At 49.0% G+C, this 27,776-nt stretch overlaps 1 protein-coding gene across 4 annotated transcripts in view; it reads right to left on the bottom strand.

Moving 5' to 3' along the window:
- Positions 1 to 27,776, bottom strand: part of DVL1 (dishevelled segment polarity protein 1) — a 172,879-nt gene that overhangs the window by 41,937 nt on the left and 103,166 nt on the right. For all 4 annotated transcript variants that reach the window (XM_034753310.1, XM_034753311.1, XM_034753307.1 and 1 more), the window contains exon 4: positions 20,985 to 21,097. In XM_034753310.1, the coding sequence (XP_034609201.1) occupies positions 20,985 to 21,097 (113 nt within the window). The remainder of the gene's footprint in view (positions 1 to 20,984; positions 21,098 to 27,776) is intronic.

The following is a 27,776-nucleotide window of genomic DNA, read 5'->3' as shown; positions in this document are numbered from 1 at the left end:
TCAAGACACCTGAGACAGCGGATCAGTGAGACACTACAGTCAGCCGTCACTCTGCCTTCACTGTAGGCACAGCTGCATCACGGAGAGCCAAACCAATGAGGGGGAAGCTATGCAAATGCTCCGGTGATGTACTCTCTTCCTAGGGCCTCTGGCACACACATTGTGGCCCTGATGAATAGTCCTTCAGCGCTGAGTCCCCAAAGGGCAGTGCTGGGAAGACAGGTAGACGTCTCTCCAGCAAGCAGCTGACATGTGCTGGCCAACAAGGAGGTCTCTAGTGAGAAGGCACACGCTCCTGATCAAAGCGACAGGCCATGGGCTGCTTCGACAAGAGGAAAGCAACACCGTGTTTCTGCTGTCAATGGCATAAGCTCAGCACAAAGCACGGCAGCCTAACACGCTCGCAAACACTCTCCTCCACTACCTCTGTACCCCCACCATTGCGTCTGCGAAGGAAGCTAGAGATAATTCCGCCCATTATCCCTCAGGCTTCTTGAGCCAGAATAAAAGGTGGCAACAAATGGCATCAGCTCAACAAAGAGGCCGCCGGGATTCCGTTTGCGATGTCTTGTGTTAACTCGGCTGAAATCAGACACGTATGAAATGGAAAAACCAACAGAATTTCTTCGGGGTGCAGGGGGTGGGGAGGGAAGCAGAGGCTCCACAACCATTCCTAAAATAACGGACAGGATAAGCGGTACTTTGTTTAGGAGGCATCTCAGTGCTGCTAAGAGAAACACCCCCACGGCCAGTCACATATGGTCTCTTTTGACTCACATGCTTAGTTGTATAGCATGATGTTCCCCCTACAGAAAGAACACAAGTACCGCTCAGCCTTGGTGGCTTTCCTTGTAGATTAAGGAAAACAGCCAAAAAAAGAAAGAATAAAGTCTCTCTGCAAGATCCTCCACTGCCCTGAATTCCCGTCCTGCCCCATCTCCTCGTGGAGAAGTCAGGCATATGGAAAACTCAGGCAGACTTCTTACCTATCAAGGTGAAGCACACAGGGAAACAGAATCCTGGCTGCATGCATCACCTACACTCTTCAGGACTAACAAACTGTCCCCAAAGTTATACTTTGCACATGGATTCTTCCAAGGCACTCAAGTACCATGGCAACAAATGTCCTACACAAGCCCAAGGGGATGTTTTTCAAAGTTTGTACATCAAAGCAAGAGGGTGGAGAGCGAGAGATCTCTCTCTCTCTCTCATCTATTAGTTAGATGGGTAATATATATTATCTGACCTGACTTTCTCCATCGCAGAGAGAGGTGAGGGTGGCTGCTTGTTATGCGGCTCTGGGGACACAACTCCTGGAAGGCTGCACTGAGATCTGGGCACCGCATTGCCAGAAAGACATTGATGTGACAAAGGCAGGTCAGAGAGGAGCAAAGAGTCCGGGCACTGGAGCGGCTGACTTATGAGGGAAGATGAAAAGAGCTAACTCGGTATGCTGCAGCCTGTGGCTAACAGCCGATACCTATCGCCAGGGCTGAGTCTTTCCTCTGTGCCACGCCCAAGTAGCCAGACTTGGCCCAGAGCAAGGGGAAAGAGTGGAGGAATCCTCCATCCCAGGCCGTGGAGAGGCAGTGGTGCCACTTGGTGGCCCCCAGCACGCCTGCTCCTTTGATAGGAACGGCCAGAGTGGATCAGACCCACTGTCCATCTAGTCAAGCGTCCTGTCTCTGCGGAGGCAGGTGTCAGAACGCCGCAGTAGCAGATGTGGGATAACCTGCCCCCTACAGTAGCCCTTATCCTCCTCTCTAATAGCTAAAGACTGGCTTAAACCCTGAAGCACGAGCTTTACCATCCCTTCCGAAAAGTTTGTGAGCACGGACTATAGCAACGCCAGCTATTCCTGTTCTCCATATCCGTGTCTTGCTAAATCCTTGGCCTCAGTGGCTACCCGTGGCAAATTCAGTCCATGTCCATTCAACAATACTTAGTTTTGAGTTACTTCTTGACCTTGGCTGAATTTGAACTGGAGACCCGGAAGCCAAAGGGCCCCCCACTACCAGCCTCCAGAGCCCATTCCCTCCCTTGTCACACCTTAGAAGGCTCCCACAAGAAGCGGCCTGAAAGAGAAGAGTTGCCAAGACTCTCCAGTAGGAGGCAGCAGACCCTGTAAACGTTTGGGCTCCGGTTCTGTAGAATCACACAGCACTACTCAGCTGCTGCATCTGAAGGTGCTAAAAGTCTGCCTTAAGCTTCCCACCCCAAAATGCAAACACAAGTATGGTCTGTCCTACCTCTGTCCTTTCATTCCTAATTAAAAACCACCTCCTCTTGGGGAGCTGTTTAATGAATAGCTACAACCAAGTCTCGCGGCCCGCGGACATTACAGAGGGAGCAATTGGCAGAAGGGGCGGCTCCGTGGGCAAAAAGCTACGCCTATCATTGGGTTAGTGCAACTTTGCAGTTGCCATCTGCTCAAACATTCCTCCGGCAAGAAACAAGGAACCAAGGCGTTACAAATTTTTCTAAACGGTAATTGGTGTCTGTTTAGAACTGAGCATGGAAGTGGAGTCAGGGGTGATTATCTGAGCAATGCTGCGAGAAGGCAAATTAAAAAGTTATTAATCTAATCGATTGCTCACTTGCAGCCAGCGTGCCAGTCATTTCCCCAAAACGCAGAGGCTCCAACTGCTTTAATCAACTGCCGATGGGCTGTGCTGAAAACAAGAATCGAGCAGAGAAGGTGCAAAGACATGCAGAGGCCACCTTCCCTCCGGGCTCCCTCCACGTGAAGAGGCATCAAGAGGAAGGTGGGGCGTGAATGAAATCCTCTTGAGCTCCACTGATCCAGAAAGGCTCTTTCACCAGCCCCTTTGGCTGATGCACGTGGCTAAGCTACAAGCTAGCAACGCCGAGCTCTGGAAACCTGAGACCCTGAGATAAAGATACATTAGGGGCCAGATTCTCAGCTCAGCTCCTTGACTTCAGTGGAGCTCTGTCAACGTACAGCACCTGATGATCTGCCCCACGTACTTTGATTGAGTCCCTGCTTATTAATTTGCTCAGTGGAACATGTAGGCTCCCAAATCGGCTGCTGGCCTTTTAAAGCTCCATAATCAGAAATAATCATGAACCCATTTAAAATGATTCCACAGACTTTGGGGGCCCAATTTGTCCTAGTACAAAGCAACCACCGCACCCCCAAACCTACAGGTGATCTCACCCGCCCACACATTTCACGCACAAGGCAGAGCTGGCACTCCCAAAACATCATGGCACCGCGCACCCAGCCAGACCGGCGAGTGCCAGCTAGTGCTAAAGAATTAAATACTTCCTAGCTCTTGTATAGTGACTTTCACGAGTAGGTCTCAAGGGTATCCAAGTCCAATAGGGAAAACATGGAGATCCACCAGTTACGAATGGGGGTAGGCACCCAATCTTAGGCTCCTTTGAAAAGACCAATCAGAGCCGACAGAGGCCAGAGCATAAAGATTCAGTACTATATTCGTTACTGCATTGCCTAACTAGCAACTATTAAAACATTTAACAAGCGCACCAACACAGCAGACACATTTACTAACATCGACTGTGGTGGAACCAACTGGGGCATTCCTCAGCGGGTTATTATTGTTTATTGTCAGTACAGCTTCTTCCCCATGTTGTTATCATGGGGGGAGAGATAGCTCAGTGGTTTGAGCATTGGCCTGCTAAACCCAGGGTTATGAGTTCAGTCCTTGAGGGGGCCACTTAAGGATCTGGGGCAAAATCAGTACTTGGTCCTGCTAGTGAAGGCAGGGGGCTGGACTTGATGACCTTTCAGGGTCCCTTCCAGCTCTAGGAGATATTTTTTTAAAAACTGCAAGTGAAGTAAGATGGGGAGTGTAAAAATGCTGTGAATCCAGGTAAACGGGATTGCACCATTGGCTTCACTGGGGGGTGGGTGGCAGGGGAGGAGGAGGAAAGAAAGCAGAGCAGTGAGGCAGGCCTGGCTCATTTTGAGGGGCGAGAGGGGAGGTGATCAAGAGGAGTAACTCATCAGCTAGGTTCTAAGGGTTCGAAGCCTGTTCCATTTGGGGTTGGGGGATCGAAATAGTTCCGCTAATCAGCTCCGCAGCCCTTCAGAGTCGGAATTCACTTCGTTAAAAAGCAGCTTATGATGTTAACGGGCTGCTGTGTCTCAAACCAACAGCAGCCTCTTGCTCCAGGAGTGCTGGATAGCTAAGCGGTGTGCTTGTTCCCAGACCGGTGACTGTTTGAAAAAAAATAATTATGAAGGGAAACGAAGCCAAGTCCGTCAGCCAGGACTAAAGACGGCCCCCCTGCTTAGCCCCACCCGTAAATCTCCAGAGAAAGGTTAGGTTAGAGGTATTTTATCAAAAGACAAACTCAATGGAAAGTAATTACACAAGAGGGGAAACATGAAAGGCCTGTTCTGTCCTTGCAGGGCATGCTTGCTTCCCCTCCTCGGGTGAGCAGAGTGTGCCCAGCTAAATAGCTGAGAGGGGCCACAGGCTTGGATCTTCTACGCAATTGTCCTCTTCAGATTCCCTTTTGAACTCCCACCCTGGAAACGGAAACATGCAGAGGCCAGATCCTCAGCTGGGACAAAATGCCGCAGCTCCAGGCCCGTCAGGGAGCGGTATTGGTTTGCACCAGCTGAGACTCCAGCCCCTGGCTTTTAAAGTCCCCAAGCCGGGTCAGCATTGTTAAGTGCCAGGTGCGTTTATGATGCTATGTAGATGAACCTGTCTGGATAAGTTAAGAACCTCTGATTGCCACCCCTGTCCCAAACCCACACCAGTAAGGAACCCCTTTTGAGCTCTGTAACCGTTCGGTACATTTTTTTTTCCCTTGGGGCTTGTCATTTTTGCAGCAGCCAGCGCACAAACTGGGCTTTGGCTGGGGCTGGAAATGGAACTGTTGAACGGCCGCTCCAGAGAGAGGCTTCCAGCCTGAGTTTGCAGATCCGAGAGGTGCTGAGCGTTCAGGTAAGCATCCACACTCCGGGTAACTCCATCGAAACCAAGAACGGCAAGCTTGTCGTTGGTCCATCACTGGTTTACTACAGAAAATGCTTCCAGCCTCACCTCCTTCCTAGCTGATGTGTGCTAGTTTCTGGCAAAACAATAATACACTTTTCATCTTCAGGCTTTTACCCGGGGGCCTGATTCTCATTTACACCAAAGTCCCCTTTGAAGCTGCTCTATGCTATCAAAGCGGCGTAAAGTGGGGGCAGGTATAATATGCTCCCACACTAAGCAGGGGTGAAAGTAAGTTAAAGGACTTACCGGTACGCCAGAGTCCTGAGCAGGGGCGGGGCCTCAAGCAGAAGAGGCAGGACCTTTCAATCAAGATTTAAAGGCCCCGGGGCTCCGGCTGGGAGCCCCAAGGCCTTGAAATCGCCCCCAGAGCTACCAGTTGCAGAGGACCCGGGGCTCTGGCCACTGCTACCACAGCGGAGCTCCGGGCACTTTAAATCACTGACGGAGCCCTGTCGCTGCTACCCAGGGCTCCAGCGGCAGGGCTCGGGAGGCGATTTAAAGGGCCCTGGGCTCCAGCTGCTGCAGGGAGCCCCGGGCCCTTTAAATCGCCAGCCTGGGGAAGCCGGTCTGGTCCAGCATGGTGTACCGGACAGTACCGGCTTACTTTCACCTCTGATGCTAAGGCACCGTTACACTGCCAGAGTGGAATAAATGGACCTAAGGTCTTCTCTACCCAGGAGGTTCTTCGGTATCCCCTAAGGTATGAATGTAAATTGCTATAGTTACACCAGTATCTCTCATGCACATGCATGTCCACAATGCATTTTTTCTGGTTTCGCTATGTTCCCTGGGAAGGGGTTTAAGCTAAACAAAAACAAAAAAAACCCACCCCTCTCCAGTGTCCGCATGGGGTTTATACTGGTATAACGGTGCCTGTATCACTGGGACAATTTTCCCAGGTAGACAAACCCTAAGTGTGAACAAGAATCACTCCCCTTTGTCTCAGCCATTCCCAGCCACAAACACATCCTGCCGTTTCTGTCTCCTTTGTACCCAGTACCCATCTGGGAATTCAATGCCTAACCCACTAATGGCCAGGGACTTTCTACCCTCCTTGACCCCGGGCTCCTATTGCTTCGTTAGAGGAAGCAGAATCCGTTGAGACAATCAGACAAGAACCTTTCAATCTGTCATGACGATTAGGAGAAGCCATCGCTCGGGAGGTTAAAGTGCGTTCTCCTTGGCTTTCATCAACAGCTGAGAAGGTCTCACCCTCAGGGACAAAAGCACTTCAAAGTGTGGAATCAAACAAGCCTTGAAAGGGGGCAGCAGAGCAGAGGCATCTGCCCCAGGAAGTTATAAAGGGTTCTCCATTAGCCTCGTGTAGAACAGCAGGGAGGCCAGGCCGGGCAGAAATCGCAACTAACCCTAAACCTCAGATAGGAGATGACCGAGCGCCACAGCTCTAGCTATCCAGGGGGTCTTCCATCAATTATAGACAGACACTGAAATCCATTCCAACACATAGCACCTCCCCTCCAGTGGCTGGGTCCAGGCCTGTGAGCACAGGACACAGTCGTTACTGGGCAGGTAAGGGGAGAAGAGGGAGTATTAGCGTCTCATGGCCACATTGTACTCCCTGCTTGTCTGTGTGTTGTATGCACCTGCCCTCTCTTTTCTTATGCTTCGACTGAGAGCTCTTCAGGGCAGGGACGGGCGCTGTTCTGCGTTTGCACAGCACCTAACACGATGGGGATGTGGCTGCCGCGCTACAAACAAAACAAACTCCGACGACGATGATGAAATCACGGGCTCCCTCCTTCCCTCACACATCAAACGGACTCACAGACAAGCATGCAGCCCAGCCGTGGGAGTAGCCCATGCAAGACTTTGTGCCGCTTTACACCTAAGGCAACTCATGACAGCTGTGAACAGACCCAAGCAGCAGCAAGCTGCCTCCATGTTAAAAACGGAGCAAACCTGAAAACAAACCTACGGTAGCTCGGCAACCCTAAGTCCTTGGACATGTGTGCGACTGATCCTGGAGCATTACTGCCACCAGTGTCAATACAGCGAGTGTTTGGTTTGGCAAGGGAACATAATCACTTACCCCTAATGGCTTTTCCTTCAAACAGGAGTAGCCAAGACATCTATTTGTCAAAGGAAATGTACCGAGAAACACAATCGCTCATGAGCTGTTGCTTCCCCGTGCTGAATTAGTTTTAACTTGCCCTGGAAAATGAGTTGGATGCAGGATAATGTAACTTTCCTTCCCAATGTTACAGCACAAGATTCGTTTCCAATTTGCCTTCTGTACCTTAATAGATTTACCTTCATGGTTCAATATTTACATATATCGCCTTCCAGCTGCAAATCGTAAAGCACTCTGTAAACGTCAATTACATCTCATACAATATCTCAGGTCAAATGTCATTATCCCCCTTTTACAGATGGATAAACTGAAGCCCAGAGAAATGAAGGGACATGCCCAAGGTCACAGAGAAAGTCAGCAGCAGAACAAGAAGAAGCCAGGAATCCCAACCCCCCAGCCCTCTGCTTTTAGTGCTAGGCAATATTTCTCAGCAGAGAAATGCTACAGCCACAAATACGTTCTCTGGGTCGGATTTTCAGAGATCTGAGCATCTGTAGCTCCAAGTGAAATCAACACCTGCAGGTTCCCAGCATCTCTGGAAAAAAAAAATCAGACCATCAAATGCTATTATATGCAGGGGCGGCTCTAGCCTTTTTGCCGCCCCAAGCACGGCAGGCAGGCTGCCTTCGGCGGCATGCCTGCGGGAGGCCCGCCGGTCCCGCGGCTTCAGTGTACCCGCCGCCGAATTGCCGCCGAATCCGTAGGACCGGCGGACCTCCCGCAGGCAAGCCACCGAACGCTGCCTGACTGCCGCCCTCGCAGGGACCAGCAGGGCACCCCCCTCGGCTTGCCACCCCAGCCACGTGCTTGGTGCGCTGGTACCTGGAGCCGCCACTGATTATATGTATCTAAATGTGTAAAACTAGCTGACAGATGTTATTTACAAATGAAGACTTTCCCGGTGCCCCTTTTTCCTAATGTAACTGTTTCAGTACAGTCCTTAGTACATCAGAGCGCTTGGGACACTGTTGGCCCTATCGAAGCAAATAGCATTTGAAATAACTACACAAATATTTCCCACATGTACCTATTTGATCTGGATTCTAATTACCCATGGACCAGGCCCGGTTTTTGCATGGCGAGCTCTTGAAGAATAAACGAAGCCAGAGATGGTTGGGCGAAGCCCTTTTTTTTAGAAAACTACAGTTGTTTAAGTTTCTATTACAACTGGCCTGAACAAAGGGCACTGGGAATACAGATATGCTGTTCTCCCCAAAGGCTTAAGAATACACATACTGTAGCTGCAACTGGAAATTCGGAACAATCGCTCTTCCCAAACATTCACAGGGCCTTGAGTGTAAATGCCCAAAGCAAGGTCATTGACCCAGCACTTTTCATCTGTCCACACAATGGTTCGTTTCACTGCAGTGCAAACTCGGCATTGAAACAATAGCGCCGACACTTGACGTCCGTAGACTTGTCAAAAAACGGCAGCAGCTATAAAACATTCTGAACGCCCATGAAAACTTGTCCCTTAATTACCTCCCTAATTAGACGTTCCACGGTCCCCTTTCTCGCTCCTCCTCGGGAAATGGACGTGGGACCTTTGTCCTAGTCAGCAAGGGGTCCCGAGAACATGTGCCAAGCAGACCTCCCACGCTTCTAATTAAGAGCCTGGCTCCCCTCTCATTTAATGGGACTTGGTCAACTTTTCCTAGTATCAAGTACTTTTGTTGCTTTAAGGGGATGGGAGGCAGGAAACAAGGAGAGTCAGGGTTCTCCCCTAGTGACAGCTTCAGCCCATTCAGCCTGTGATTTTATTTGCAGCCAAATCCAGAGAGAGATTTGCTACTAATTAGAGCGAAAGGTGATCAGGAGAAAGACATTTCCTAACTCATACAAAGCCTCAGTTTGATACAAAGGGGCTCTTGGTTCCCCCACACCAATTATTTCTGTGTCTTTAGCACCCCTTCCCTCTCCCCCCTCCCCACTTTTTTGGGGGGGAGGGGAGGAAATCACATTCAAAAGGTAACTTTGCCCAGGTCCGCTTTACAAAGCGCATTTTTGTCTGCAGGTTGGCTTTATTGTCTCTCACTCAAGAGACAGACGACATCTACATCAGCACAAATGCACTCTGCTCTTGTGCTTGGTGAGTAACTCTCTGGTTTGGGAGCACAACAATCTAAGAATCGTGCAATTCCTCTGAGGAGGGCACGCTGCTGTTTGCTTGTCCTCTTTGTTTTCCAGCCATTTTATTAGACACACGGGGGATCGGTAGACAGAGATTAGCGTGTGCATCACGTTATTCGACATCTGAGGATGTATGTCGCTCACTAACAGGAATTATTCTTTTCAAAATGACTTAACTGAGATTGCACATTGGGAGGAAGATAAATTGGAAGGTTTGAGACCCCAGAAATTAATGATCTTGTTTCTATGTATCATGCTAGTGCGTGAGTAAGGAAAGGGGGTCGATCCCCTCTACAAGCACCTGAATCCTAACCCAAAGCCCACTGAAGTCAACATAAAGCTTCCCCAATTGACTTCACTGGGCACCTAAACACAACCCAGGCAGCATCCAGTGCTGGGTGCTCTCTTAGGCCCTGATTCAGCAAAGCTCTTAACATGCTTAAGACCTATTGATGTTATTTGGCTTTAAGCACTTGCTTAATGTTAAGCGTGCGCTTAAGTGCTTTGCTGAATGGGTCAACAAGCACATTCCACAATGTTCCTTGACCCCATGGAGGCCTGGTCGGCCAGGCTGGGAGCGGGCCCGGCTGATGAGAGCTGAGTGAAGAACGGATTTTTTCAGTTCAGTGGCCAAACTAAAAAAAAAATCTGAAAAATTCAGTTTGGCACCAAACCAGGAGGGGTGGGTTTTTTGGTTTTCTCGATGAATTAAAGGAAATGAAAAACTTTTGTTCAGGTCAAACAAAACATTCTGAATGTCAACATTTTCCAAACAACGTCTGCTCATCGGTCAGTTCAAATGGACATTTCATTTCAAAACTTGTCAAAACGGTTCCTTTGGACATTTTGTTTGGAAATGACATTTCCAGGGTTTTTCCCCATTTTTTTTCCCTGACCAAAACTATTTGCTGAATTTGACCCACATTCACAAAGACGTTCAGAACCCTGAGGAATGCATTTTTCGGTGAAATTTCTATTCACTGAAAAAACATCTGGCCCAGCTCTATTGCTGACATCCTTTGTTCAAACAAACGGCAATGGAAATTCATCTGCCGCACCAGTCAGGCCTGCGGGAACAACTAGGAGACTGCTCCTTCCACACGTCGCACCTCTTTAAATGCACATCACTTTACCCAATTTAAAAATGAACCCTTTGAAAATTAAGCTGATTCCCTGGGAGAAATCACTTTCCCCAGCACCGCAATTTCTTTGATAACTGATGAAGGATTTGTTTTTTTAAATCAGAATAGACACAGGCACAATGACGTCTGGTGCCATTTATTTTTTCTATGCTATCAAATAGCAACAAAATTTATGAGAGGTGTGAGTGTAGCAGAAGGGAGTGGAACATGCTCACATGTATCATTACCAGAGTCACTCCCTGATTCAGTAAATCACAAACTCCGCTCTGCTACAAACCTCTACTATCTTTGGTAATCTCCTGTACAATGAATATATCAGGTGGTAACCAAATCCTCTTCTAACTCTCAATTTATGCAAAGCAAGGCTTAACATTTTTCTTGAGAACTCTATGCTTGTGCAGGAGACAATCTTGTTTTGGTAGCACGTTTTTCCACACAGGCACCCGCCCGCTGCTCTGTATCTCTGCTACAGAAGGGTGGTTAAAGAAATGCACCTGGCACTTGAAGCAAACGGTGGGAAGGTGAGTGACGGCCCTTAGACATGGGAATGAACTTCCCCAGGGACTCACGCCAGCACCCGTGAAAGCTCTGTCCTAGACCTGAGCTACATCCTGAGAGCTCCCTCGTGCCAGAGGAGCAAAACGGCCAACCATGGTTTTCATCACGGCGCTTTAGGCTCTTTTAAATACCCTGGGCCCAGGCCATGGATTTGAAATTCTGTGGGAAGCCAGTGTAGAAAACAGAGGGCAAGTCTGATGTGTTCTAAGTAGCCCATGTCACTGAGGAGACATGCTGCAGCGTTCTGCACTAGTTGGCGTTTCCTAGGGACTGAAGGCTTCATGCCCATCTATATTGCAGCAGATGCATATTTGATACGTCCTGCATAATAAGAAGCTTTTTCTCCACATCACACACATCTTGTTCACATTCTGATCTGCTAAAAGGTCATGATTATTTTATTCATTCAATTTCATGCCTCAGCCAGTCCCATATCCCCACACAGTTTGGAAAAGATCGCAGTAAACTATGGTGGGAAAAACTACAATTAATGCAGATAAATATATTATTTAAATTAAGAGTGTATGAAAAGTTTGTTTCCCTTCCAACTGGAGTTTGGCTCTGTTAAGGAATGCAGAATGTGGCCCTTAGATGGGAGAGGGGGAGTAGGGCCATACACTGTGGGGATGTCTGTGGCCAGGCTGCTACCAGCACATACTGGTTAAAATGCTGTCCAAAAATACATGAAAATAGCTACTCAACAAAACAAAAACATTCACAGAAAATTTTCATCACTGCTAGCAACATTTCCAGTTTAACAACAAAAGTTTGGTTTCACTTTCTGAACGAAAACACACACACACCAACATTTTTATTTTTCAAAAAGCCAAAACATTTTCACAGGAAATTCTGAAGAATAAAAACGTTTTCAAAAGTTCCCATGAGAAACAACTAATATTTTTTCAAATCAGCTTGAATGTTGGGTAGAGTCAAATTGATTAATCCCCAAATGCTTGGATAAGAGTGTTTAACACACACACATACATGTTATAACATCCCAGCTCTGTTAGGGGTTGATCCTGAAGAGAAAGGGTTAAGTGGATTCTGCTGACTCATTTGAGGTATGGGTCTCCTTATCTCACTTGGATATAAAGCAAAAATTGCTCTCTGGTGAGAGGGGATTTCGGGTGTGGGCTGAGCAGATGAGAGTAACTCTATAGGGCAGCTAAACCTGGGGAGAAAGTTTGAGCCGAACTTTGTTATCATATTGCTAATGAAGCCATACCCCATAAGTGGGGTGAGTATTTGACTCTACACAGTACACAGAGTGTGAGTTGAAGCAAGTTGGGAAAGGCACCTTCCTTATACAGAGTGGGAGAAACTGCAGGTGCTCAGTATAAGTCTATAGTCCTGAATGCTCCCATTCATGTCTATTCTTCACTAGAAAGTAAAGCAAGAAGCCATAAAAACAGTATCATGTCACCAGGCATGTCCCATGGCCTCCGGTGAGGGTATACCATCCACTTAGAGAATGGCCGGTGTGTGTCCACGAATGCGTATGAGCAACTCAACAGCAGCACCTGTATAATTAAGAGTAATCCTGAACTAGAGCATGGAACCCAATATGTACAAGCAATCCTACCATGACAACACACTGTTAATTACCACCACCAAGAGATGTCGTTAATTCTCCATCACTTAAGAGTTTTCAAATCAGATTGTGTCTCTCTGTGAGGAACGTGCCCTAATTCAACACAGGTTGTTGGACTCAAAGGAGGAACTGCTGGATGAAATCCTCGGTCCTGTGTTATGCAAGAGGTCAGGTTAGACGATCGTAAGAGTCACTGCTGGCCCTAAAATCTATTAAACTAATTTCTCTGACCAGCTCCACAATGATGAACCAGTTTGTGCAAATGGCAGTGGGGATGAAACTGCAAGGAAAATGATTTCAGCCTCCGAGGGTTTAGAACAAACAACCTGACCAATAATCAGAGAGGCAGCAGTCCTAGTGGATGAGGCATTGGACTAGGACTCAGGAGACCTTGGCTCTGGTCCCTGTTCTTGGGTGAGAACTTTCCCCTCCTTGTCCTCTGTTCCTCCCCCTCCCCCACCACACACACACCCTGTGTCTGTCTTGGCTATTCCGAGTGCAAGCTCCTCGTCTGTCTCTCACTTCTACGTCCCCATCCAGCGCCTAGCAGAATGGGGATCGTGGCTGGGGCTCTGTGTGCTACTGGCAAACAAATGGTAAATGCCGACTAGAAAACGTCCTTTCAATTCACCCTCTGCATCCTCCACGCAGAGACTCACACCCACGTTCTACTGAACCGGTCAGCTTCTGATCAGCTCATTCCCCTCCCGAATGATTGGTCTGTACAAGACCTTTCTTTATTTGAACATTGCACCGAGCTTCCTATTAGCAAAGCCCCGGGCTCAAGAAAGACTGAGAAGATTATCCTGTAGCAGCTCCATTGCCATATGGCCTGACAAGGCAGCAGAGATCGGCTCAGGATTCTAACCCTTACGGATGGGAAGGAAAGAAAGGCCACCTGTTATTTACACTGCCCCCCTGGCCGATTACTGCCATGGTTGCTGTAAGCGAGCATGGGAGCAGAGACACGCAGTGCACACGCAAAACCACACCGACAGGCACCCCTTCAACAACCCAAACGGGGCACTCACAAAACATTATTTCTCTTGCAGTCGGGCCTCAAGGGACCAATTGGGGTCTGGGGTCCCACAGTGCTAGGTGCTGTCCAGAGACAGCAAGAGAGTATCCCCGCTCCGAACAGACAGAGGGTGGGAGGGGGAAATGGAGGCATAGACAAGGGAAGTGTTTCGACTGAGGTCACAGAGCAGGGTGGTGGTGGCAGCGTTTGTCTTAGAGTGCAGATCTCCTGAGTTTTAGGCCAGTGCACTAGGCTGCATCCCCAACGTTTATGACACTTGAGAACCGTGGACTTCGAAAGGGGATTCTTCATCTTGCTCACTTTTCTGCTTCTGCATGAACCAGGTGTGTATATATGTGTACATACTCCTACTCCATCCCATCCGCCCCCCTAATTTCAATGGAAAGTCAACAAAGTGACAGCTGCTGCCTAACGTTTTGCTAGGGATCCCTGAGTTACCGTGCTGCACAGTGGTGCTAGGGGACATTCTGCTGGCGGAGGATCTGCTTATGTCTATTAACTGAATGCAACATAAAACAATTATTGAAGGTCCAACAGCACCTATCATTACGCAAGGTATGGTCTTTATATCACGGCCAGATTCCAGCCTGGGTTGTTACACGCTTCCTAGCAGAAATTCCCCTTGCAGGTTCAGCTGCAGGGAAGTCTTCCAACCTTACGTTTTACGCTGCTGTTAATGCACAGTAATGCTCCGTGAAGCAGAGGTGGCTGCATTTCAGCGTTGGGGAAGTGAATCATATTCTTTGAAAATCACTTGGGACTGTTCAGGTTTCATTTCTGGAGAATTACGGGTTACAGAAAGTGCCTAAGGTAGTTGCACCTGTCCATTTTTCAGGTGAAAAAGAGCATATTTACCAGTAACTGCTGCTGTCGTTTATCGTTTTGCATCAATATGGGAACTGAATGTTCACACTGAACAGGACCTCCCAGGGACACAAGGAATGCTCCCTTTTTAGATCCTGTATTATAAACTGAAGACCAGGTGCATTACAGTCTCTTTGAAGCACTGCTACCTAGAGTATATTTGCTCTTCAGCAGGATTCAACCTTTCCCATGAATACCTAAAGCCAGGGGCACTCTACTAACAGACACACGTTCTCCACTGTGGTTGGCTAGATCAGGCAGAGGAAGGGGAGAACCTCAATGGGTTTGTGGCATTATGAACTTTGCAAAAGAACTTTTGGGGAATTCACAAAAATAAAATCTCATCCATGAATGATTTTTTCTTGTCCTGGAAAATTCCAAGAGCGAATCAAATTTAAAATGACAACCAAAGAGGAGTTGCCTAGCTCATGGGTTCTCAACTCAGGGGTTGCAACCCCCCAGAGAGGGCAGCAAACAGGTATCAGGGAGTTTTTCCCACCTTGCCCTTTCCATAATGCTAAATGGGAAGATGTCCCAGCCTGGTCCTGGCTAGATGGCAAGGTAGGGTTGGGAGTGGTCTTGGTAGGGAAAAGGTTGGGAACCACTGGCTTAGATAACAAGAACACTATGCTATGTGCTAAAGGCAGAAGAAGGCCCCTAATGCCAGGTTGAGTGGGTGTCCTCTCCATGGAATACAGTTAGAATTTCCCTCTCCCCACTTTTCTCCATTAGTCACATTCCCTCTGGGTGTTTTCACCTTATTTACCCTCTGCTCCCGTTTCACCCACTATTCCCAGTGGATTTTCTATTGCTTGCCTTCTTGCTTTGTAGTCCCTCCAAAGTGGAACAAAAACCCTCCAACACTTGACCTCACAACCCCACAATGATAAAGCATTAGGCAAAAGGAGTTTGCCGTCCCAGTTGGGCCTTACCCTGATGTGCCAGAGTCTGAGAGACTCCCCTATGTCTCATTAGCACCTTCTCCTGCTATGTATTTGCCTGAAATAAAAAAAATAAAAATGCAACAAGCTGTTCAATTCCTCCCCTTCGTGCAGCACTTGGGGACGCCCCTCTCCCTTTGGCAGGGGAAGGAAATTAATCATTTAGTTTAAACAAAAGGAAGGACTCGGGAACATAATGGGAGGTTGTGGAATCTCCATCATTGGAGATTTTTAAGAGCAGGTTAGACAGACACCTGTCAGGGATGGTCTGGATAATACTTTGTCCTGCCATGAGTGCAGGGGACTGGACTAGATGACCTCTCGATTCTATAAAGGGGCATTTTTTCAGTGTAGCTTGGTGAGCGGATGGCACTGTACATGTGCTTAAACGAGCATGGCTTTGCACTGCAGTGTAATTGACACCCCCGGAACAAAGCCAAAAGGCCCACAGAGCGCTAAAGAGGACACTTCCCCACGCCCTCGTGAATTACCGGAGCTGTAATTTTGGTCTCCTTATAACAAGTCTCTACATGGCCAGATCAAAGACTTCTTATATTGCCTTATTCCCATAGCAGCTAAGGAGGGGCTTGGCCATTATTTCGCAGTGACGAGTGACACACACAGCTCCTGTCCCTGAATTTGGCAGTGAACCCTCATCCTATTGTCTGTTCCACAGCCGTACGCCCCCCATCCTTTCATTCCAGCAGGCAGAGATGGCCAGAAGGCTCACGGAAAGGATGGCTTTGCCGACATACGAGTTGCATTGTGAAGGGGCTTCAAAATCAATCTCGCTAATCAGAGGAGTGCTGGATTTTTTTTTCCCCCAGTGAGACGAATCATTGCAAATTACATCTGCCTTTTAATCTTATTTAAATGCCAGAGAAGAAGCTATAATGAGCTGACAAGCCCGGATGGTTGCCTTCAATTAGAAATAAGGCACTGATCTTGTTTGAAGCACATTCCTTCACATCACCAAGTCCTTGCTCATGCAGCCAGTGTGCTACAGGGAGCAGAACAGACCACTGTGCAGAACAGAAAGCCATTTACATAGCTGGAGAAGTGATCTGCCGTTTGGCAATATCGGCAGAACCAAGACAGGTCTGAAAGGAGGAGAGTTTCCATGCATAGGGCAAGGCGTGGGCTAGCTGTCAGAACACAGGGCCAGCAGCTCCCTTATTGGAATTCTGCTCCCTTATTGGAAAAGTAAATAAAACTGCAGCAGAACTTTCCATTTCTCCATGGGTCCAATCCCACCTATACACCCCCAAAATCTGGGGGTCCCTGATAAAGAGGTAGCCACTCTCAAGAGAAGAAATGCCCAGCAAACTCGGGGGTACTCTGTTTGATCGCAAAAAAGATGGAAATCTCCCACCTGTGACTTTATGTCAAACGACGGTGACCAATCCAAAAACGCCCCCAAAAGGGCTTTGTTTAACTCACTACAAATCACAGGCAAAAAACCGCAGTGTACAAGGACACCTGACAAGATGCATCCCAGCACCTGTTAGACAGGTCAGGATCTATGAATCTCCCAGAGAATGGTGGGAAGCGGAGGTTAGCACTTCTCCTAATTAAAAAGGACACTTTCTCTTTGCAAACTTTAATTCTCAAACTAGAAAACAAATGATTGACATGGCAGCAAATGAATGATACTGAAGGGGGGAAGAGGCTAAAGGCTGGAACCACACAGCAAACACAACGGCCTCACACAATCTCAGAGGGCCAGGACTATGCAACGGTGAGGAAAATCTAACGCTATTCACATGCGGAGCACCTAGGGATCCATAAACAGAATATGGAACAAGTGCTGCCTCTGTGTACAGATGGGATAATCTGGATGGAGCAAGACCCAATTCCTTGTTCTGCCTTATTCAACCCTGACTCCAAACCTAACGAGAAGCCTCCAAGGAAAGTGATCAGACCGGACAAATGGTGCCTGCCATCCAGGAGGATCCCAAAGCACCTCACAGCCCAGTGCACACAGTCCATAAACACTCACCTCCTCTGAGGCTCAGCTCCACCACCTTGTGGTGGACGCAACACTGCATGAGGGTCTGTAGAAAAGGAGATCAAGAATCCCATCTGCAGCTGAAGTCACAGCCATCAGCTTCTCAGTGTGATCCTGCCAAGTCTGGCAAACTAAGTAGCGTTGAAACAGGTCAGTACTTGGGTCGGTCAGTTTAGGAAAACCCAGAGTGCTGTAGGAAGCAATTCAGTAGGTAACGCACTTCCCGGCCAGTCAGGAGTGAGTCTTTGTCCCAGCATGGCTCTTGGGGGCGCTATGCTGCTGACGGTTTGATTTTTCAGATAAGCTGAAAGAACCTGAGGTTTTAGCAACCACCAATGGTTACGAAAGGTCCCATGGCTTTTCACCATGGCATTATTACCCCTTGCTTACAATGCACAAGAAAGTCACGCACAGGTCACCAGACTCATCAGGGGTATGTCTACACTGTATCTGGAAACGAGCCTCCCAGCCACCTTTGAGCTGAATTTGCTTTGAGTTTTGAGAGGGACTTGTCTGAACCTGAACCTTCAGGCTTCAAACCCTGTATGGACTGAAGCCCACAAACCAAACAATTTGTCCAGCGCCTCCCAAACCTAAGCCACCACTTCCTCACAGCTCTTTCCACTTTCTGACCCAGACATTTAAAGAGGCATTGACAAGTCTAGCGAACGTCCCCTCCAGACAGCAGCTGGGAGCCCCGCCAACCTACCTCTGCATGCTGCACAGAGGGGTGTCTATGGGGGAACAGCTCACTGCAGATCACAGAGATCAGGGGAAGGGGAAACATCCTCTGAGCTGAGCAGAGAAAAAAAACATACCCTCTCTCCGCTCCCTCTCCCACTACAGCCTCAGCTGTAATAATACACATCTGCCCATGGGAGCCAAGGCCTAAAACACACGCTCCCCCTATGCTGGGCTAGCGAGTGAGAAAGGGGCATGGATGAATGGAAAGGACAACAGACATTGAAAACAGACAGGCATGGGCCCCACAGGGTATTTTTAGCTCCTTGGTCAACAGCCCTTAGGGTCTGATCCACCCAGGTGCCAAACAAGCCCTGAAGCTGGCCAGCAGGATTGAACCTTTGCTGGAAAGGACCTGACTGCATCCAACCCCTCCCACCCTAGCAGTTATCTGTGCTGGAACCAAACAGCTGGAGGGAAAGACAGCACCAGGCATTCACATAGTATGTGACGAGCAAAGGAGGGACAGACAGACACAGACAAGGGAACTACATTTCGACCTAGTCGATGGGGAAAAAGGGCTATAGGGCTTTTCATCCAAACGGTGAGAAATCAGTTGCTCTGGGAGAGAGCCAGGTGACACTAGGTGGTTTTGGCCAAGTTTCCCTTTGAGATTTGGGATGTGAACCTCAATCTCAATGCAACACGTGGGAGACACAATCCACAGGGGCTGAAGCCGGCCAAATCAGGGACAGGAGCTCCAGGCAGAGAGGTTCTGCTGATGTTCACACAGCTCTGGCTAAAGCACTAGAGAAGCAGGCCCTGCATCAGATCAGGGCCAGGTGGGACCCAGATCCAGTCAGACCTCAAATGAGGGGCCCGCCAGACTAGCAGTAGAGAGCAGCAAGCAATGAAGAGAGATTCCAGCGAGTTGTCAAACTCCACATACACCTTCTGTTTCTTTGGAGTGAAGCGTCAAGAAGAGACGCAGAGCAGGCGAGTGGGGGTAAAGGAGGCCAAGAGGTCTGTCTCTTAATACTTCCTTCTGATCGAGTTCAGACTGGCATATTTAATGCAGTCATTTCTAAAGAGATTGGGAGGGAGGGAGACAATAAACCAGCTTTAAACACACGTCGCCTTTTAACATTCTTCAAGTAACAACCTTTTGACCCAACATTGTTAGAACGTTCCCCCCTTTCCAGTGGTTTCCCAAAGGAATCTGCAGTCAGTACCATGTGAAGACAGCGCTCTGCTCCACCCGCCATTTGAGGGACATTCATTCATTCTCGGAGCCACTGACGAGTTGGGTGGTTAAATAAACAGAAAGACACCTGCTGCTGACACAATATTTATGCCCTTTTGGTCTTGTGTTTGGAGGCACTCGCAGATACGTTGGTAGGTGGGGCTGTGAGTTAAACCTACACAGGCTCAAGAGATGTCAGAGCAAAATATTCCAGAAGCAGGACAGTTTTACGCTTGATGAGCCACAACACTTAAGCCTGGATATGCCAAACGTTGCTTCTCTGGCAAGGAATTAAACAATAAGCTTACTTAGGTGTGTAGAGTAGAGACCACAGGATGGAATTCTACAGTTTACACACTTGCCTTGGATGTGCAAATGTTTCAAAGCTATAATCGGAGGGCATGCATGATATGCACACCCACAGCAATGTAAACCATGGCTTCTTACTACATATCTCAGGCTTTATCCAAACCCAACTGAAGACAATGGAAAGATCCCCATTGACTTCAATGGGCTTTGGATCAGGCCCTCGGTGTAAAATCTGTGGTCATGTGGGATTTTACAGCTGGCACCTACGGCGCCCATCACGGCCACACAGAACTTCATGCACTGGGGAGTGACTCCTTCACACAATGGGCAGGGCTGTACATACAAAGGTTTACATATCTTGGGCTGAGTCCAGAGGCAGCACCAGCATCAAGTCTGATGAGATGTGTCAGTTACACCACTCGGGTGTTGGAGGCAGGTAAGGAGTTCAGAGGAAATCTAAGATAGCGCTGAAGGCGGTGTCCCAAGATAAACCAAGAGCTGAGAGTTGCACCAGGCTACCTAACTAGAATATGGTGCATACACACCCTTGACCCCAGCGAAACACCAGTGGGAGGCTAGGTGCCAATGACAGACCTGGTGTAGTTAGTGCCAGCAGCTTTTTCTGTATAAGTGCTAAAACTGGTTGAAACAACGGGTGCAAAATGATGAGACAAAAGGGGGTGGGGAATAGGCACATTTTCATCAACAACAGAAATCTGGAAAATTCTGACCAGCTCTAAAATGCCCTTTGTCTCTACTGCAATATAAATAATAAGCAAAAGCAAAGCTGGGACCCGTCTTCTAAAAGTTGAAGCCATTTGTGCAAATTCCACAATAGGATTCTCCCCTACCCCCTTTCACTTCACTGGAGGGTGCTCGGGCTAACTGGAAAGTACAGGAGCTCCCGGCTTGGTAACATGCTTCCCTGTCCTTTATCACAGGGGTTCTCAACCTTTTCCTTGCTGAGGCCCCCACCCCATGCCATAAAAACTCCACAGCCCACCTGTTCCATAACAAATGGTTTGCTGCATATAAAAGCCAGGGCTGGCGTTAAGGGGGTAGCAAGTTGGACAATTGCCTGGGGCCCCACCCCACAGGGGGCCCCACAAAGCTCAATTGCTCCGGCATCGACTTTCTGCCCTGGGCCCCAGTGAGCCTAATGCCGGCCCTGCCCGGCGGACCCTCTGAAACCGGCTCACGGCCCCCCAGGGGCCTCGGACCCCTGGTTGAGAACTGCTGCCACCATCTTTTTTAAAGGCACAGGAACCCAGAGCCACCTCTCTCAGTGGGGGGAAGGGGGGGGGGGTTCGCAACGGGGCTCCAGCTCCATCAGGGCCACAGAAAGAAAAGAACGATGCCGTCGATGGAGAAAAGGGACGTGGGGCTTACCGTCTTCATGGCCTTCCCTGTTCCTCCGCCGGTGTCTCTCTCGCCGGTGGCTAACAACCGACTCCGTTCCTGTTTCGTTGTCCAGTCCATCTCGACTGCTGGCAGCATTCGGGCTGTGAGAGACAAGGGGGCAGAAGACAGTCGGGGGTCACACACCGCCTCAGTAAAACAAACCTGTCGATGTGCTTAGTGTCCAGGAAGGGTGCTGGCTTTGCAGCCCCAGGGACTGAATACAGAGGACAGGTACAAGGCAGAGAGCAACAGTGCAAGCTTCCCACAGACTGCTCCGTGAGGGCACCCCCGGTGCTGAGCTAGAGGTCGAGGGGACAGATTGGTCTCCCTGCCTTGGGAATGCCCAGAAAGCATCATCCTCTCATTGAGCAAAGCAGTTTCAGACCCTCTAGTTTAGACTGTGGTCCCAAGGGTCTAACAACCTTGATGTTGGGATGAGAGAGGGGATTGTTTCCACGTGAATCTTAGCAGATCCACGGCATGCTTTGGAGAGGCCAGCGGGAAGGCAGTTTTGACTGGTTACACATTCACACAGCAGTTGGAGACTCCAGTCCACGTTTCCACAGCGCCCTACCGGGAGCCTGACCATCAGGGAGGCGGCACAAACACTCCTCCGGCCAGTCTAACTCAGGTGAGAAAACACCGCAGGGACTCTTGAGGAAAGGGTCATTAGTTCTCACGTACACTTCTACCTCTGAACACAACCGCCCTCTCCCAATGCCCCTCAATATTCTCCGCGATCGAGGATCCAAGAGACATTCACAAGTACGTCTGAGCTACTCCAGTAATGCTGACAGTCCAGCGGTGTGTTTCTCTGGAGAAGTAGCTATCAGGTCATTCTGAAAGGAGTGCTAGACACTCCCTGTCCCTCTCAGGTATCCAGAGGGCAGCCATGAGTCTCACTGCTGCAAAGCAGACTCAATCCACCTGCTGCATGCACCCTCCGCTGTCGCTCACCATCCTGAGGGCTCAGTCACACGGTGCATGGATCCCCTACCTTTACGGCAACACCCCATTTGGAGTTAGCAGCTTGCCAAAGGGCATAAACCACAACTGAGCACAGCCCCCTTTATGGCAGCCTTGCGGCCTAGGAAGACCCCGAGCCCCAGAAGTCATTGCCAAGACACAGAGGAATGGAGGAAGCAGCCTAGAGCATGCTGGGACTCGCAGTCACTCCAGGCTGCAAAGCCACATTAGAGAGGAGGCTGGTTGCCTGACAACACCATGTCATCCTCCAATCCTCATGTTACCTCAGGGACTGCTGTAGAATTCAGTAGCGCAGATTCCCTCCAAACCCTTACAGAGTACTGGCCCCAAGCACTGCATTGATTCATGTTCTATTCCTCGCAGCTGATTTACCCTAGACCCTCCTCCACTAGCCCAAAGCCTGACCTCCCCCACCATGTTCTGCCTTTTCCCCACTGGTTCGGGGCACGAGGGAGAGAGCAGGGGAGTCAGGTTATGTTGGGTGAACAACATCAAGGGGCAAGAACGGAAAAGGGGCCGGTTGGGATTTAACCAAGCCAAAGCCCTGCCCATCTCTGGGCAGCTGAAAGCCCTCCGCTTCCCTCTTCTGTGACAGCGCCTCCAGGAGCCACCTGTCCACTCCAGCAATTTGCCAGTGCCCAGATTGTCAGTGGAAACGTTGGTATGTAAGTCAGGGAAGAATTCGGCCTCTAAGACTTAAGGCCACATTATGAATCTAGACAAAACGGAGCAATACTGCCTCCCTACTCCCAGCCTTCAGGGGGCTGCTCCTCAATACAGCTAAGCAAGGTTGCCCATCACCCCTAGTTTAAATAACTAAGCCAAACTGCAGCCTTTGCTAGCCAGTCACTGGGGCTGTAATACAGAGCACTGTGCATATAACCCGGTTTACGAGCAACCGTCTGTTTCAAGACCACTGCTGAGGAAATGCCAAAGTGAAGCTGGTCGGAGCAGAGGGGGTGTGCTCCCCTCCCCCAAACAGCATTAGCTTGGCTGCATACTTCTCCCTTCAGGCTCAATGTGGTTTATGGCGCTCTGTCATTCTTACATTTCATAAACGCCACCGGAGCACTCATGTGGAAGGCAATAAGAAAAGCCTCCCAGAGGCCATAGCTCATTTTAATGGACTGATTTGTGGAAATTACCCTGTAGCTCCTGAGAACGCCGACAGAGCAGGATCCGACGTAGCAATGCACCACTGTGCAGCTAGGGACTGGAATGACTTTCCTGAGCAAGGGTCGCCCCCCGCATCTCCCTCAGATACCCACCCATCAAACAAGCAGCCGCGGCTTGCGGACACGCCATGCAGCTGAGAGTTACGTTTCATGTGCGTCTCTCAGTAGTTGCTTTTATGGCCATCATCGTAATAGTATCCCAGCTCCACACAGCCATTAACAGATTTATTCTCACGACACCCCGGGAGGTAAGAAAGTGCTATCATCCCCCTCTTATAGATGGGGAAGCAAGGCGTAGAGTCTAAAGGTATGTCTACACTTTGTGCTGGTAGTAAATTCCAGCCAAGGAGACATACCCACGCTAGCTAAAACTCCAGTTTGAGGAGACAAATTACCTCTAAGGGTAGATGTACCCCCAGAGACTTGCCCAGGTCACACAGGGTATCCGTGGCATAGCCGGGAATCAAACCCAGGTCTTCAGAGTCTTGGTTGAGGGCCCTACCTGGCAGGTCTCCCCTTGCTTCCCTCAGATTGCTGCATTAGTATTTTAGGGTGCTTTTCACCAAAAGATCTCAAATGGAACATCCTTGCTTCACCAATAGATAAAATAAGGCACGAAGTAATTGCTAATTTGCGGGGTCCAATTTTTGACACCCTATGGTAGGGTCTGAATTCCAGCAGCGCTGAAAATTTGCAGCTCCCGTTGATCTCAACAGGAGATGGGGGATGTCATCTCTGCTGAAAATTAGGCCCTGATGCAGTCAGGGCCGGCTCCAGGGATTTGGTCACCCCAAGCAGCCAAAAAAAGCCGTGATCGCGATCTGCGGCGGCAATTCGGTGGGGGATCCTTCGCTCCGAGCGGGAGTGAGGGACCATCCGCCGAATTGCCGCCGAATAGCTGGACAAGCCGCCCCTCCCCAAAGTGGCCACCCCATGCACCTGCTTGCCAAGCTGGTGCCTGGAGCTGGCCCTGGATGCAGTATGTCTAAAGTTGAGCATGCAAGAATGGAAGCACCCAAAATCAGAGGCCATATTTTAAAACGTGGGCTCAAAAGAGAACCAGAAATACATCCCGGATCTCTCTAGTCCCAGGTCCTTGTCTGAACCACTAGAAAACTCAGTTGTTGCCACCAATGCGCTGAATGACAGTCCAATAACATGAAATATTGGTCTTAGGGACAAAAAAATGTTTTACAAAAATCCCACTAGTTACACCTCAGCAATACATGTTCCAACACTGACTCACCACTTTGTCCTTATCAGAGACTGAATGGATCGCTCTAGTCTAATAGCAGGTCAAGAGAGGATAAATTGCATACAGAGAATGCAATAAAATGCATACAGTTAATGACATTATGGAAGTGCTCTATTAATTACATGGATTCAAAAGGCAAAACCGTTATACAAGTACTGTAGACCATCAAGGGAGCTGAACAGCGTATGTGTAATAAGTGTATAGAGGACTTAAAAGAGGACTAAAAGTCAATTATATGGGCACCTATTAAACACTGATTTTCTTTCTTTTCCCGGGGGTTTCTGTTTTATGTTCCACACGATGGTGAACTGGGGTAAAACCATTACATGAAACCGGTTAATCTTACTCAGCCACTCCATAGCAGCTTCCAGCCAAGGCTCTCATACATTTTGCAAATACTAGTTAAGCCCCATATTGGTGGGGGCAAAAACTCCTCCCATGGGGAAGGGAATTAGGTCCCCAAATGAAATTTGGCCACCAGTTCAACCTCTACATGCACCAAAGGGGCTCAGAGAAGCATCGTAACATTTGGATACTTAGAGGAACAGAAAACTCTGCACCGTTTGAGTTTGCTCCTAACTACCATAGTACAGGGCACCATGAGGTACAGTGGATAAAGTACCGGATTGGGACTCTGGAGATGTGAGTTCTATCCCAATCCTGCCACTACCTCAAGAGAAGGGATTTAATTGTTCTGTGCCTCCGTTTCTCAATCTGTGCCTGGGAGATTATGTTTACCCAGCTGTGCACAGTGCTTTCAGACCAGGGGATGAAAGATGGGTAATGTGAAATACTGCAATAATCTACAGAGGTGCCGCTCAGATCTCGACGGTTATGCCGCAGACCGGGACATACACTGAGAAAAAAAGAGACAAAAGCAGTACCACGTCGACCAAAACACCAAGCTCTGTAAAAACAGTGCATGACTTAAAGCTGATCCTTGACAGCCAGAAATCGCTCAAGCAGCATATGCTGTGGAAGGAATCCCCCAGCTTCTCATTAAGGCTGAAGAAACACAGGAGATGCCCTGCCAGTTTCACATGTCTGCATATCTCTATTGCTAGCATGAGCCGGGCACTTCAAACAGAAAGCGCAGGACAAGGGAATTCAAGAGACGCAAGCACGCTGCTCGGCATCGATGCGAGTTCTTTTCCGCAGGAGCTGTAAAAATTAAATTATTTGAGGGGAAAAGGCTGGTGCCTGAGCGGTCCTCTGTTTCCATATTGAGAAACCCAGGACAACAATCAAAGGCTGCATCAAATCCTCCTCACTCAAACCCGCGTGGGGACAACTGAAAGCGAGCAGGAAACCCACAAGATTTCTATGGACTTTCCTCAGGGTAGAAATTCAGAAGGGACCATGCTAGCTGCTTCCAAACCTGAGTAAGTGGGCCCCCAATGCCGCTTTGCTGAGGTGTTTTAGTCATGACCAACAGTTCCTCCTGCTGCTACAGTCCTGCACCCCCACAGCTGTGCCACCATGCTTCAGTCCTGAGCCACAATCCCGCCCGGGATGCTAGACTGGGAACTGGATATGAATTATAACAACGTGACAGCTGTGTGGTCAAACCGGGACTTGCCCGACACCAACAGATTCCCTTCGCTTGTGGCCTAAGCTGATGCGGGCATGCACCCTGTGTAAAAGACAACATGAGAGTCCTGCTGAAATCGCCTCCCGCAGTTGTGCACCACACACTTCCCTTTGATGAAGGAGCTACACTTAAGTATCCATCACACACAGAGGCCCCGATTCGGGACAGGACTTCAGCATGTGCTTACATCCCAAAGGCACTTAACCATGACCTGAAGCGCTGTCCTGAACAGGAGTGCTTTTCTCTTTTGGGTCCACTTATCACAGGGGGAAAGAAAGATTTCCTTCCTTTGTCCCTAAACAAAGATGGGCATCAGCCGGTTTTCCAGGCCTTCGTCAGTCAACCTCAGCAGCACCATCTAGTGAGCGCAGGCAGTTAGCATGCATTGCTACACAGCTCACTGGTAATCGGACACAAAGGCTGCCTGAGAGATCTCTACCTTGGAATGGCAGCACGGCTGGTTTTCTCTCTCGCCGCTAGGCTGTCAGGTTTACTTGCCAACGGGAAAGGAGCACGCCATGGATGTGTGAGGTCAGGGATACTGGGCCAGGCCCTCCACTGGGGTAAATCAGCATTGCTCCATTGATGTGACTGGAGCGATGCCAATTTACACCCTCTGAGTAAGTGACCCCAGCTTGTAGTGCCAGGTTCTGGGCAAAGCTCTGAAGTGATCATTTTCTAATCAGATTTGCTTCCCCAGTTTCCGAGAGCCTCACAATCTTTAGTGTGTTGCTCCTCACAGCCCCCTGGGAAGCCAGGCAGGGGTACTGTCGTGCAGTTGGTGAACACAGGCTATGCCGACAGGAGAGCGCTCAGAATAATTACTCCACCTCAACGAGAGGCAGAAGCTATGTTGGCGGGAGAGCGTCTCCCACAGACGGAGCGAGGTGTGGACAGCGCGCTAAGTCGATTTAACTTATGCCGCTCAGGGAGGTGGCTTTTTCACACCCCTGAGCGACATTACTATTGCTTAAATTGATGCAAGTTTAGACAAGCCCTATGGCACAGAAAGATTAAGTGACTTGCCCAAGATCACACAGGAAGTCGGTGGCAGAGCAGGGAATTGAGCCCAGGTCTCCGGAGTTGCAGACTAGAGCTCTAACCACTGGACCGTCCTCCAGGCAGTTGAATTAACACCACACAAAAGCAACGTGTTATTTGCGCCCTCACTGAGCTGCTCATGGTGCCAAACAACCACATTCAAATACAATGAAAAGCATCAGAAAAAAAATAACCTTTTTGAATCCAGCCAAAAATAAATCAGAAGCTCAGTCTCTTTAGTTGATCCAAGAGAAGGTTAGAGGTGACTTTATCACTCTCTACAAGTAGCTGCACGGGGCAGATGTCTGATATCGGGTGGCCCTTTAATCTAGCAGAAAGTGGCTGGAAGCGGATGCTAAAGAAATTCAGACTAGAAATAAGGCACAGTTCTTTAGCAGGGAGGATAATTGTCCATTGGGACAACTTACCTAGGGGTGTGTTGGGTTCTCCGTCACTTGCAGGCTTTTGAAATCAAGATGGGATGGTCTTTCTACAAGATATGCCCTAGCTAAGCAGAAGTTCTTGGCTTGATGCAGAGGTTACTAGGCAAGGTTCTCTGGCCCGTGCTAGGCAGGAAGTCAAACAAGAGGATCAGACCAGTCCCTGCTGGCTTTAAAATCTACAACTACGAAATAGAAAAAGGAACTGACACAGGTATCGGGGGGGGGGGAGGGGGAGAGCAATTCCTACCCTAAAAAGCCCTCCCCTTGTAGAGGCCTGCTGGCCTGGGA

This window comes from Trachemys scripta, chromosome 19, assembly GCF_013100865.1.
Source record: "Trachemys scripta elegans isolate TJP31775 chromosome 19, CAS_Tse_1.0, whole genome shotgun sequence".
Classification (NCBI taxonomy): Eukaryota; Metazoa; Chordata; order Testudines; family Emydidae; genus Trachemys; species Trachemys scripta.
Note: the sequence above shows the minus strand (reverse complement) of the source record. Positions and strands in the feature narration are given on the sequence as shown.